The 15,062-nt window shown below is 40.7% G+C and overlaps 1 protein-coding gene across 1 annotated transcript in view; it reads right to left on the bottom strand.

Moving 5' to 3' along the window:
* Positions 1-15,062, bottom strand: part of megf10 (multiple EGF-like-domains 10) — a 140,220-nt gene that overhangs the window by 18,255 nt on the left and 106,903 nt on the right. Inside the window, exons 9-12 of the mRNA XM_049603992.1 lie at positions 12,196-12,408; positions 8,811-8,985; positions 3,970-4,090; positions 2,609-2,772 (exon numbers count right to left, since the gene is read on the bottom strand). Of these exons, the coding sequence (XP_049459949.1) occupies positions 2,609-2,772; positions 3,970-4,090; positions 8,811-8,985; positions 12,196-12,408 (673 nt within the window). The remainder of the gene's footprint in view (positions 1-2,608; positions 2,773-3,969; positions 4,091-8,810; positions 8,986-12,195; positions 12,409-15,062) is intronic.

Here is a 15,062-nt window from a genome sequence, read left to right as displayed (position 1 = left end):
AACTCAGTATGAGCCCAAATATAGCACCAAAAGCTGTGGCCTCAAAATAACCACAAGATCAACTCTCATCCTGATAAAGTGTGATGCACAAAAATGTTGGATGATTGTATGAGAGTTAGGATTTGTACAGACTGCAGAAATTGATGTCGACAAAAATATTAGAAGATCTAGAAACAATGCTGGTGTTGCTAAATGGTGCAAAAAAATTGAGACTTTATATTAATATAAAAAAAACCCAAAAACAAACAAAAAACAGTTATCCATTTGTGAAAACCCAGTATAGAAAGGAGTAATTTTAAGTTGTATGTTGTTTTATGTTGTTCGTTTTAGGTCTTTTTCTAGATGAAAGCATGTCCCATCAGTTCTAGCAGACTCTGTACAAGTACAACACTGGTAGGAATTACAGATAAAAACAAAAATGCTGAGAGATATAGGATATTCTGCATATTCCAAGCTGTATCAAACATGTGTTTGTCCTGTTTTAGACTGTGTGTCAGGAATATGGGGTTACAAAAATGAACATGTCCAGAATCGGGCTGTTTCGATTCTTTTTGGAACTTCATAAATATGCCTGTTTTGGCATTTGTTGGAGACATGGGGTGAGACTCATGTGAAGTAAGATGGAAGGCCAGCATGGTGAGCCTGTGGAACAGGCTACTGGATTTACCAACCAACAGGGTAGCTAGTGAAATGTTTCTCTAGGACCTGTCTGTCGGAGGTGAATGGGCATCTGAAATATTTGATTTACAAGAGGAATGTGGCCTTGAAGGAAATTATTTTGAAAAGGCAAATAAACTGTTTATTTAAGAAAGACTGCAAATGTGAAAAGTATGATAAGTACAACTTGCTTAAAAGTCAGTGATCACTCTATGCACAGCTAAGAGTGCTCTTGAGATAACATGTTCACAGTGGTATATTATCACTGTGTATTGAAACTGGAAGATACAGAGGTGTAACTGAAGACAAAAGAATATGCATTTTCTAAGAATCTTTAAGGGCATGGGGTAGGAGGAAAAAAGTATACTATGATGACTTCTCTGACTCTGTTTGGACTACTGGATTGAAAATGGAAACAAATAGTGTTTGGCACTGATTCATGTAAATTTCAATTTTGTCCTGTTTGGATCCATTTATTGTGTCTGTGTATTATGTATTTTGTCTTGTACTCAAGGGGCTGTGCTTGTGCTTTGTATTTATTTTTTGTCGTGGGAAATCTCTCAATGCAGTGTTTGTGGGTATGTCTTTCTTTTTGCCTGATAATGTTTGTGTTTATGTTTGGATGGTATTTGCGTGGTGCTGGATGATGGTGGGTTGATATACCAGGATGTTTGGTCTGTTACTGGTTAATGAGTCTCAATAATCCTACAAGGGATGGCTCATGTAAATGTCCAGACAAAAAAAATACATTAATTCATTCATTAATTTGATATTACATGAATTGTTTTCGGGCGGCACGGTGGTGTGGTGGTTAGCACTCTCGCCTCACAGCAAGAGGGTTGCCGGTTCGATCCCGGGCGTGGGAGCCCTTCTGTGCGGAGTTTGCATGTTCTCCCCGTGTCAGCGTGGGTTCTCTCCGGGCACTCCGGCTTCCTCCCACAGTCCAAAGACATGCAGATTGGGGACTAGGTTAATTGATAACTCTAAATTGTCCGTAGGTGTGAATGTGAGCGTGAATGATTGTTTGTCTCTATGTGTCAGCCCTGTGATAGTCTGGCGACCTGTCCAGGGTGTACCCTGCCTCTCGCCCGATGTAGCTTGGATAGGCTCCAGCCCCCCCGCGACCCTCAAGAGGATGAAGCGGTTAGAAGATGAATGAATGAATTGTTTTCATTTTAACTATTTGTGTTAATTCAACATTAACATTTTTAGTTTACAACTGCACATACCAAATTGCATCTCCAACTAGGCCTACTACATAGTCTGAAAAATATTTGGTTGTTACGTCAAAATCCTTATCTGTTGACGCAGTCTCACTGAAATACATGAAATGGACACAACCTCTTAACAACCATCACATGCTGCTGGGCACTAAATTCAATGCTGGCAAAGCAAAAACAATGTAAATGCAAAGTCTTTAACAGATGCAGTTTCAAACACATTGTTATTGTGGTTAATGTTTTTAAATTGTTGCAGTTTGGTTAGGTTTAGGGAACAAGAAAAAAAGTACTTAGTTAAGTATGGGAAAGGATTGTGGTTTTGGTAAAAAATAACTATGTACATAACAAAACAAAAAGCAAACAAACAATATATACTATTAATACTGAATTCAGCCACTGTAACAAAAGATTCTCTAGACTTTGTACTGGTATTGCTGCATTGAGTTTGTATCAGTTTCTCACATTACTGTGAGGCCTGGCTAGATTTGTCATGTTAAAACATATGAAAACATCCACTGGGTCTTTTAAGGAAATTAGAAAAGTGATTTTCAGTGGTCTAGAGCTGTCATTTTCCCACTGGCCTGCCAACAGAAGTAATATTGAACACATCTGAAAAAGAACATGCACTTTCTAAAACACAATAAAACAAAAAGCGAACAAAAACAATAACAATTAAGAAAAATTAGGGGCTTTATCCATGTAAATATCTAAAAGCATCCCTGTCCTCTCACCTGGCAGCGGAGTTCACACCTGTCTCCTCTCCAGCCTGGAGCACAGGTACAGTGACCATCCAGGGCGTTACACGCTCCTCCGTTGCCACACATGCAGGTGAGGTTACAGCCCAGACCCCAGGTACCACTGGGACAGTTGATAGAGCAGTCCACTCCGTGCCACCCTGATTAAACAAGGTTATTAACATTCAAACACACACATGTACCTTAGTTACCATTAACAGTACCTAGCATCAAAACCATTGCCAAAACCATGTAACACAACGATAAAAATACATGTAGAACAGTTTCTCTGAAAGAATGCTGACGCTGTTGTATGACTTTGCGAATCACTTATGTTGCACGTTAACAACAGTTTGCATCCATGTCGAATGTTGAATTAAGTTTCAGATAGTCAGAATGAAGTTGTAGATATCTTGAACTTGAATTATGACTAGTCAAAATTAAATTGTAGATATCTCAAACTGTAATTATAGGTATCTCCAATTGCAGATATCCGCAACTACATTGGAGATATCTATAATGACAAACCCCATACACATGAACGGCAAAAGTAGTTTGAATCTTACTAGTCAAAACTGAATTATATCTTAAATTAGAGTTTTGACTAGTCAAAACTCTAATTACAGATATCTGTAACTGTAGTTTTGACTAGTCAGAATGACGTTATAGATATCTTCAATAAAAATTCATACTAGTCACAATGACATTACGACTAGTCAAAATGGTGTTGTTGATATCTATAATGGTAATTCCGAATAGTCAAACTTAGCGATTAAATGTTAAAACGGCTTGCCATCGCCGGCGATGAATTTTGGAGTCGTTTACCGACACGCCTTCTTATTAACACAGTGCACGGATGAAGGTGAAGTCTATGCAGCAGCTGAATTGGTGAGGTGGACACACCGGCTCTGCGGTGCTCTGCAGCGGTGGTCTGATTACACGCACGTCTCCAACGATTTGTGGAATCGACCACCGACATGCCTCCTCATCAGAAGAGTGGATGGAAAACGCCAAAGTCCCTGTGGCACCTCACTCATGTTGAAATAAATCTACATTGTGAAGCAACGCTTACTTGCACTGAATTGGAAATAATTTAGAAAAATACACTGAATTACAAGGCTTTAGAGAATAGTGCACTATTGTAGACTTAACATGTAAGGTTATAATAGGTCATGATCTAAAGTGGGCTGGTCTGAGGCATGAAACTCCAGGGCTGAAAATGAGTCTGACTCCATCCCTGTGCTATAATGTTTTCGCTTCCTTCCTTTCATCCCCCCTCTCTTTTTGCCTCCTTCTTCTTATCTTTCCTCTCCTCCTCTCTCCTCTCCTCCTCCCTCTCCTTCTACTCCTCAGCTCACCTGGTTTACAGGTGCAGGATCCGTCCACAGGTGAACACTGAGCTTTGTTCTTACAGTTACAGATGGATGCGCACTCCACTCCATGTGTTCCTGCTGGACAGGGGACTGAACAGTTGGGACCCTGAGAATGTCATTGCAGGGGATAAATAGTTAGAAGAAGCAGTGAGGACATCACGCATCCTTTAAATGTACAGTTCCACCATCGGCAGCACCGAAGAGACATGATCAGATATCTGTTGTATTCAACTGAGTTCCACCCTCAAGTGCATCACTGCAGTCCTTTCCAATTTTTCTTCATTGTTTTGTTGTCACAGGACAAGTTTTGTGACAACACATTCTCCAGCTGACATCGGATGTGTGTAGTAGATGTGTGACACAGCTGCATATGGTATATCTTGTCCCAAACATCAACAGAGATGGACAGTGAGGTACTGTATGCTCATATTAACCAACTGTTAAACTTTAATTCTGTTGGAAAAACAGTGCATCAAGAGCATGTATCAAGCAGCCAAAATGAGAACTTTGTTCTTAGTCATTATTCTTGTTTAAGACCTCTGCTTTGCTGATTTTCCCATGGGGTCCTGATGTTTTCCCTGATAAACACTTTTATTACTGTGAGGGCCATGAAAGTGCTTTGAACAGATACAGTTCATGTGGAAACAATAAGGATTTGTCTCCTAGGCCTGACATCATACTTGGAAGTGGTTGTGGTTGTGTGTGGTGTGAACATCAGCTGATGTGAAGCTATGGATACTTAAAACCTAAGTCTGCTCCAGGTCTCATTGAACTTCTCTTGGCAAAAGTAGCCTCTTCTATTAAATGTGATACGTCCTAACTTATTGTCTTTGGGATGGCTTCATTATGGCTGCAAGAGGTTTGATGATATTGTTTCATTAATAAAATGAAAGTTAAAAGTTAAAGGAATAATTTCACATTCTGGGAAACCGGCTTATTTGCTTCCTGTCTGTCTGTCTGTCTGTCTGTCTGTGTTAAGTATGGAGCTGGAGTCTGGTCATTGTTAGCCTAGCTTAGCATAAAGACTGAAAGCCAAGGGAAAACAGCTAGCCTGGCTTTGCCCAAGTTAAAAAACACACCGCACTGTATCTTTTATTCTTAAACTTTCTGAAGTCTTAACATGACAATCAATACTTTTACATGACAGTTTACATGGACAAGTACAGCTAGAGCTATTAGTCATACTAATACAATAAATTGATTTTCTCTAATGTCATGTAAACATACTGACTGTTGGTGGTACCTTCTTGTCTACAGTCTAAAATCAAAAACTCACAGACCATATCTGTTGTAGGAACAACAGCCTTCTAAACTCCTCCAGAACCTGGATTGTAAGTAAACAGACAAATGAGATGGGCCACTCTGAGGGTCAAATGTTTACAACTGTGCCCCCGGCCTCACCTCAGTCTTGAGAAACTCTCCCACCAGCCATCCTGGCATCAAGAGGGGTAAAGGTGTCACTTGAGACCCCTCCAGATTCCATATCTGTGAGCAAGTCGCCCCCTAGTCTGTGACTGGGACTGGATATCTGGTATGCTAGAAAACTGGAGAAGGCTGACACGACTGACAAAGAGCATCAGCCAATGAGAGGTGGGATACATCCACGTCAGCACGCAGGAGGACGGAAGAAATGTGAGGAGGACAAGCCGCAGGGTTGCCACTTGCCAGGTCCGCTTATTAGCCACGACTTTGGGCTGGTTTCTAAAGTGGAGTTGCTTATTTGGGCGTGCTCTCTAAACATCACCTTTCTCTATATATGTCCGTCTAAGAAGTTATTTAAATGCATGAAAGTCCCTTCTTTTGGGCTTGTTTCCATAGCCCCGGTTGCTTGTTTCTCTCCCAAGATCTGGCAACACTGACAAGCCGGCAAACAACAACAACAATGGCGGCGTCCACAGGATCACGGAGAGCATGTTGTGTTTGGACCCTAGTTTGTAGTGTTTGTGCACGAATCATTTATGCTTGTGTTCCGCTGATATATGCGGAATAATAAATATACAAATTTAATTTTGATGTTAAGAGCCAATTTTGACCATAATGGGAAGAGTATGCGTCTATCGCATCTAAGATGTTAAAGTAGCCTATATAATTTCACAAAACAAAGTTTCGTTAAAGTTCATTAAGTTTCCTCTGAAATAAAATAACGTCTAAACTCGGACACGCCCCCTCAAGCTGGTGGGATAAAACTATTGAGCTCAGCACATCTCAGCACTTTCCTCTTTTTCTTTTTACTTTACTTTTTACTTTCTCTTTTTCTTTCTGTTGCTGTTCCTCCTTCTTTTTATAGGCTACTCTTTATGCCTGAACCCATTACACTCTTAAACTCGGTTCCTGCGTAACTCTTTCTTTTCTTACGATCAGAATTATTTTGAACTTTTAAATTTTGCTTGACACATCCAGGACTGCTTGTCTGTCCTGAGATTTCTTTCTTTTTGTCTGTGCCTTCAGTAACATTATACCTGAAGCGACGAAGCCAGCCAATTGCAACATTTTTTTCCTACACGTTGATAATGACTTTGATAATAATATGGAACGGCCGATGTGATTGTTTTCAACTTTATTATAAGTGAGGAGCCATAGCTAAATACATGAGTTTCTGTTTGGCCTGCAACTCCATCAAAGATTCATCAGATCCAGCGGCTGTCAGCCACTTGTCCGAGTGTCCGCAGAGCAGGAGCTCTTTGGCCAAATCAAGAGATTTTCTGCCGCCTTAAATCACAGACGTGTGAAGACCACCTAAAGGACACCGCCTTCAGGCTCCACCACCCCTCACTGCTGCGTTCCAGTTTGTATCACCCTGCTGGAGGGCTGTGAAGTGAAGCCGGGAGTTGCCAGCGCCAGTCCGGGGTCCCCAAAAAACGTCCGACTGAGTCATCTCTTCTCAAAGTAGGCTAAATCCCCCTCACCTGATGCAGCCGCTGTGTTGTGATCAGAGTTGATGTCGAATAGGAGACTTAGTTATTCTGATCTTAATTTAGGTTTCGTTATGTAAAGAATTTTTATCACAAATCACAATTTGCCTCACAGGGCTTTACAGCATACGACATCCCTCTGTCCTTATGACCCTCGCAGTGGATAAGGAAAAACTCCCCAAAAAAAACCCTTTAACGGGGAAAAAAAACGGTAGAAACCTCAGGAAGAGCAACTGAGGAGGGATCCCTCTTCCAGGACGGACAGACGTGCAATAGATGTCGTACAGAACAGATCAGCATAACAAATTAACAGTAATCCACATGACACAATGAGAGAGAGAGAGAGAGAGAGAGAGAGAGAGAGAGAGAGAGAGATGCAGGTAATGACAGTAGCTTACAACAACATTATTGAAAGTAATAATATTATAGTTATAGTTCTGGCTACTGTGGTACAATATGTTGAAAGTATGTATTAATATCTGGCAGTATACATGTGTGACAATAGTTGTGTATAATAACAGTAGAAGTATGACTAATGACTAATGATGGCAGCAGCAGCAGCAGGAGGCATCTGGCAGGACCACGGCAGCAGCACAACCAACCCTAGTGTCCCCAATGTATCTATAGTCACATACTCTCTCTCACTATCACCAAACTAAATAGCTAACTGACAAAAGTGTTACCTCTTGTCTTAATCCATCTATACATACTGTTGATTTTGTGTTATTTCATATCATCCTCATTTATTATTCATTTACTCAGTTGTTAAAACATTTAGCCCTAAATAAATCTTCATTTATCACCAAGTCATTGTCTGTGAATATTTCTTTTTAGCAGGAACTAAGATCACTGTATACACAATTCATAACCCAGATACTGAGACTGATTCATTATCGATAAGTGTACTGATGAATTAATAATTGGTTTCCGGAGTTATTAATTTGATTAGTCGCTTTCCTCCTTGCAAACATTTTCTAAAGGTATTGCTCCTACACTGTCAACTCATACCATAGCTGGAGACACTGGTTGGATGGATAAACAGTTGTTTGTTGAGAAATACTTCCAGCATGTGACTCCCCCTAAAACTACAAACTTCTATTCCTATGTTTCATTTTCTAGCTTTAGAGGTGTATTTCTAACTTTGGACAGTTGCTGTTTCCCCCTGCTTCTAGTCTTAATGCTAAGCTAGGCCAACCACATCCAAACTCCAGCTCTGTACTTAACACACAGACATGAGATTGATACAGATATTCTTATCTAAGTCTCAAAGAGAAAGCTAATACCTGTATTTTCCAAAATGTTGAACCATTAGTTGAAGTGAAATTCCAAAATAGTATTTTCAGGTCCAGAGGAGGACTAGAAGTGTTACCTGTGCGATTGGCTGAGAGTGAAATGCATTGTATATTCTCCTTTATCATGATTTTCCAGTCTCCCGGATTTCACAAAAACACTTTAGTACAGTGCATGTTCACATACAAGGCGCTTGGCTCTAGTTTTGTTGTTGTTGTTAAAGCATTTGCTGATCTTGCTGTAGTTCTACCTGCTGCCACTAGATATTACTTATGAGCCATGTTCTTACTAATGGCAACTTTAAGGTGTACTGCATGAGCACATGGAGCCATACACTGCAGAACTGACTTTTTCACTAGTTTCGCTGTGATGATTTCAGTTCATTGAAATCTCTGGCCTTGGTTTGCTGGCTGTGATTCAGTCAGATAAGTTGAGTTCAGTCAATTGTATTTCAATATCCAGATTCACAAATCAGATTTTTGCCAAGGGCTTTGAGCTGGATGATGAGCCTATGACAACATTATGTATCATACATACTGGATGATACATAATCTAAATGGATTCACATGATTTGTGACCTTACACATTCATTGACATTCTGACATGACAAAAATGGGTTTTTACCATAAAGCCTGGAGCACAGATACACTCTCCAGTCACACTGTGGCAGTCAGCACCGTTCTGGCACTGGCACACCTGCTGGCAGGACTCGCCATAAAATCCTGGGGTACACGTCTCATTGCAGTAGAGGCCTGACCAGCCAGGCTGACATGTACACTCTCCTGACATTGGGTGGCAGCTGGAGACAAGAGAGGAACATACCAGAGTTAGAGATTGTATATAATCCTAGTTTAGTTTTTGCTCATACTGTAGGTCTATTACTGCTTTTCACATTTAGGGATCCTAACTGTGACCTGCCAGGGTTATGGCCTAAAGGCTTTTGTGTGCTTGAAATACACATGTTTGTATGAGTTGTTGTCCAACCACATCTAAAGTCAAATAGTTTCTGCCTGTTCTCAGTGGGTGCACAAAACCTGACTGGCACAATGCTATTGTGTGCCCGTTGGGCACAGTTTCCAGTCCATTTTAATGCAGCACACAAAACAACACATGCTGTCTTATGTCAGCCTGAATCAATGGCTTTCTGCGGCAAGTAAACAATCACAAATTCCAACAGCATTGTTAACAGTACAAACTAATAAGTAGAATTACCACCCTGTAGTTGTATGCCTCCAAGCACCAGTCAAGTTTCTCTTATAGTTAAATTCATCTCTGTGAAAACATGGGTGCTTCACACCCACTGTCCCCCTGACAGCACAGAAGATCTACACTAGGGCTATTCAATTACAAAATCAATTGGGCCGGATTATAAAACCAGACAGTGTGTCAGTGGGCCACATTTTCAGCAGCGAGCAACTTATCTATTTTTTTTAGTTTTATATATATATATATATATATATATATGAAAGCCAGACTTCACCGGGTATAATGATTTTAATTACTTTAACAGTTGTTGCTGAAATTATTTTTATTAGCCGGTAACCTCAGTTCTCAGACACCAGCTCAGGTAGAATGTCCTCCTTTACACTTTTGACAAAACCATCTTCACATATAGGATGTCACAACAAAGAAAGGAAGAAGGTTTATGTAGGATGCGGGACCTTTAAAGCACACGTGCTTAGGGGCCCATCATTTCAGTCCTTTAGGCCTATAGTGGGGAAAAACAACAACTTGGTGGAAAAAGAATGATTAATGTGTGTTTATCTGGGATAGTACGTTGTTCAGATTTAGAACACTAAACAAAAACTTCTAGCCAGAAACTCAAATTGAGAGAAAGAACCAGACCATACCCACATCTCTCAGACCTGAATGAACTGGCTGGTAATGTCAATTTAATTTTTTTGGGCATTTTTAGCCTTTATTTGATAGGACAGTCAAGTGTGAAAGGGGGAGAGAGAGGGAGTGACATGCAGCAAAGGGCCACAGGCTGGACTCGAACCCGGGCCGCTGTGGCAACAGCCTTGTACATGGGGCGCCTGCTTTGCCACTAAGCCACCGACGGCCCTGGTAATGTCAAATTTTAGAGCAGAACTGGGACCCAAAGCTATATGTTTGCTTAATTTCATTCATTACTGACCCCATTTAAGGTTTTTTTTGGGGAGTTTTTCCTTATCCACTGTGAGGGTCTAAGGACAGAGGGATGTCGTATGCTGTAAAGCCCTCTGAGGCAAATTGTGATTTGTGATACTGGGTTTTTTAATTAAAATTGAATTGAAAATTGAATTATCTAGCCATGCTAACTTTATGCTTTTGCTACACTTTTTCGGTCTCATTCATTAAATGTTAGTAATGTAAGCAGATTTGCACATAAAAAAACCTTGGTACTAAAACCTACACCGTATTCATGAATGCTTAAGAAAACTGTGCATGGTCATGAATGCCAATCAATCGTAAATTGAAAGCGTGCTCCTGCTCGTCAGCAATTAGCATACATCCTCGCTCATGAATAGTCAGTGATCACCATATATGGAGGTAATAATTACTATGGATAGGTGCATCCTGTCGACCTGCGAACATGGAGCAAACAAGGGGGGGGGGGACTAGATATAGATATATAGGGGGGCTGGAGCCTATCCCAGCTGACATTGGGCGAGAGGCAGGGTACACCCTGGACAGGTCGCCAGACTATCACGGGGCTGACACATAGGGACAGACAACCATTCACACTCACATTTTCACCTATGGCCAATTTAGAGTCACCAATTAACCTGCATGTCTTTGGACTGTGGGAGAAAGCCAGAGTACCCGGAGAAAACCCACGCTGACACAGGAAGAACATGCAAACTCCACACAGAAGGGCTCCCTCCTGGGATAGAACCAGGAGCCCTCTTGCTATGAGGCGACAGTGCTATATATATATATATATATATATATATATATATATATATATATATCATATATATATATATGTATATATATATATATATATATATCTCAATCAATTCAATCAATTTTATTTATAAAGCCCAATATCACAAATCACAATTTGCCTCACAGGGCTTTACAGCATACGACATCCCTCTGTCCTTATGACCCTCGCAGCGGATAAGGAAAAACTCCCCAAAAAAACCCCTTTAACGGGGAAAAAAAATGGTAGAAACCTCAGGAAGAGCAACTGAGGAGGGATCCCTCTTCCAGGACGGACAGATGTGCAATAGATGTCGTACAGACACTATATACATACATATATATATATATATATATATATATATATATATATATATATATATATATGTATACAATATGAAACTTGATGCAGAAAAATGCATCACAATGTTTATTATTTACATCAGGCAAATCGTAGTTTTATACGGCCTGAGGTCTCCAGTGTGCACTCTAGGTAATCCTTCAGTAACATGCAGAGTGCACAGACAAGCATGTGAACAAATATATTCACAATGGTTGTCTATGTGAGTGTATGGTTTAAAAGCAAATATATCTCAGGTTCTACTGATCCCTGAAAAACTGAAGCAAAGGTGACTGATACTGATAAATTGAACGTCTCCATGATATTCACTCCATGCCAGCAGGGTGGGGAATATCTGCCATGTGGAACCTGTCTGTATTAGTGGCAGCTGGCCCACCTGACACAGCAGTCCCATTGAGGAGCAGCAGAACAGCTGTGTAGACACATGCAGCCGCCAGCTGTGCCAGCCTAACTGACCACTGACTACTGGGCCACAACAGTCAGCTGTCTACAGCATCAACCATCACCCTGACAAACATACACAGACAGCAAATGAATACTTCTTCCTGACACCTGTTAACACTTGAATTTGAAAGATACAGATTTAAACACTCAGAATAATAATTTGGAATATTTCAGGTGGCTGACTGACTAAAACATTTACTCTGTTTTTCAAGATGTGGAAACCTGGAAAATTTGGAAACTCACTGACTGCATATACTACACATGCAAGATGGCGTTTGAACAGGATCTACTGCATACCTGTGTGTGTTCTGGGCGTAGCATGGACACTTCCTATCACACCGGAGGCCGTAGTGTCCTTCAGGACACAGTCGGGCATCACACGTTTCCCCTGTGTATCCCGGCTCACACAAACACATTCCGTTGGTGTGGTAGCACTTGCTGTTGTTCTTACAACGACACGTCTTTGCACAGCCAGCACCATAAGTACCGATTGGACACTCATCCTGGCACCTGTTCACAGCAAGACACAGCGATGTACAGGGTAATCATTTGAAAAGGCAGCCAACATGACTAAATTTCTTTTTCATACTTGTGTGTTCAGGAAATCTGTGTATTGACAGCAAAACTGTATGTTCAGTTTATCCAGTTATGATGTACAGTAAATTCTTTGAGTTTTCAGTGTTGAGGTTTATGCAATGATCAGAAGGGGCAATACATTCGTTGAGACCACTGTAGATATTGACTGACTGTATGTTGATTCATGCAGTTATCATTTTGAGTGTTATAGGCTTTTTTGCACAGTGGGTATAGTGTTATGAGAAAGCTCTTTTGGAGATTGCACTAAAGAGTTTGGAGAATGAGGTCAGAGTTTCAGGAAATGCTTCTACGCAAATCAGGGGATTGTAAAAAAAAAAACTGTTAACTTCCTGTCGCTTTTATTGTAAAGGTGAGGGGTTTAGTTTTAAAGTCTCATTCCCATGAATTCAACCTGACTCCAAAAATATTTTTCCCTTACAGTTTATCAGTAATCATCATTTATTGATCTGTAGGCAGGGTTTAGCAACATCAACTATGAGGCTCTGTATATATCAACTTCATCTTTTAATTTAACCCCCCCCCCCCCCCCGCACATTACAAACAAAATGCCCATGGCTTCATCAGGTCTGCTGTCCATCACTTGAAAATACCACTTTTCATATATGTGGTATCATACATATGATATGTGGTACAATTACAGTTACAACAGTTTATAGCTATGTCTTGGTGACAAGACCATGTGATTAAGGGCAGAATAAACTGCCTGTTGTTACATAATATGCACATAAGATAAGGCCTCCAGTGTCAAAGTCAAGCACATTGTATGCTCATCTACCCCCTGAGCTCCATATTTGTTACTTGGAACTATTGTTATGGTTGCAAATCAACCTCTGGCGACCATGAATATTCAAGTATATATGTACAGATGAATTAAAATGTATCACCATCCTTTGCCCAACCATGACTGTAGCAAAAGTGTCATGAATTTAAGCAGTCTGTTGACTTGTTTCATCCACTACACTCTACTGACTGCAGTAAAAAGCCGCTGTGGTGGTTGCATGGCTCGGTCAGAATCACAGTCATTGCTGGAATACAGATTTTCAGCTAATTTGGCGACAGCTAAGCAAAACAAACCACTCGCAAACGAACAGTTTAATTGAATGCAGTGGGTATCTCTTCCATGGTTACAGTACAAACATATATCAGACCAACCACCAAATCAAGCTGGATTTTAAAATAAAATGCCCTGTCCCTCTCCAATCAATCAGAGCAGGCTAGAAGAAGAAAAAGGGCAAATATGACCCTAACTGTGTTTTTAAGTACTTAAAAGATTTACTCAACATTCACTTGACATTTAATGCTGTGGGGTTTTTTTTACATTTTAACACCACATTTTCTCATCTACATTCTTGCAAAGCACTAGCAAACAGCAGTGGTGCTCCTCCTAAGGGACAGATATCCCCCCCCCAGTTCCAGTGGGTTCGGGTGTGGCATGGCCAGCCCAGTTCTAAGCTGTGTTGTACTGTGACGTCTGGCTTCCCTTAAACTCTTATTTACTCATGAAAGAGCACTTGGAAGGGCTATTCCTGTCTCGTCACTGGTCTGCTTAAGTATATGGTGTGTGTTCTCCGATATTGTTAATTATATGGGCCTGAAGCCCTGCGTGGCGCTCTGCTGACATTTGTCTGTGAAAACACTGACTGGGCTTCCTGGTTGTGTTTTCTGTCTTCTCCCTGGAGGATGTGGAAGAGTTAAGGAGACACAGATGAGTTGATTTGATCTTGTTTCTTGGCTTCACTCTTGAGCATGTCATCATTAGGTTCAGTAAGGACAACAAGGTCATGTCAACTGTAAGATGCAAAAGATCTTCTGTGGGATTTTCTCTCAATCCTGGTTCTTAGCCCCGATCTAATGCAATCCAAAACAAATGTTCTGCTAAAAAGTCTTTAATGAAGTCTAAAATGTTCAGTTTTTGTTATCAGTGTCAAAGAGGGGTTAACTCTTTTTTTTTCTTTTTGCAACACAAAAGACAAAACAGAACAACCCCGGGAAGACAAGTGTCTTCCAGGCAAGTACATCTAATCAGGTGTTAAGAGAACCAGGTCGCACTTTTGGCCCTACTCCAGGGAGGGTCCATTTCAGGCGTGGCATATCACGGCTTGGCATGTTTAAACTGACAGCAGACATGCGACATTTGACTTAGCTTGGCCATAAGTGCTAATGGAAAAGCCCTATGTGTACATGTCTGTGTGTATGTGCATGTGCATATATCTGTGTCTAAATCATCAGTCTGGGGTAGCGGCTGACATATTTTCAGGAATTCTGTGGTTCACGGGATTCATGTGGGATTCCCGCAGAATGGTAGTCAACTTCACCATTCATCACATGATTGAGACGGTACAGGAAAAAAGTCCTGGGAGTGGGCGGGATATCATAATAACAATATTAAGCTAGCAATGTGAAGCCAACAGCTCTTAGTTTGTTTCCACAGACTACAGGAAATATGTATCTGTGAGTGTGAGCACACACATCATTTTATGTATATCAAGTAAAATCGCAATGCTGTGCCAAATTTAAGAGTACACTTAAGACCTTGCTTTTTGACGAACACTTATAATTTGGGCTGG

Source organism: Epinephelus fuscoguttatus, linkage group LG18 (assembly GCF_011397635.1).
Source record: "Epinephelus fuscoguttatus linkage group LG18, E.fuscoguttatus.final_Chr_v1".
Taxonomy (NCBI): domain Eukaryota; kingdom Metazoa; phylum Chordata; class Actinopteri; order Perciformes; family Serranidae; genus Epinephelus; species Epinephelus fuscoguttatus.
Note: the sequence above shows the minus strand (reverse complement) of the source record. Positions and strands in the feature narration are given on the sequence as shown.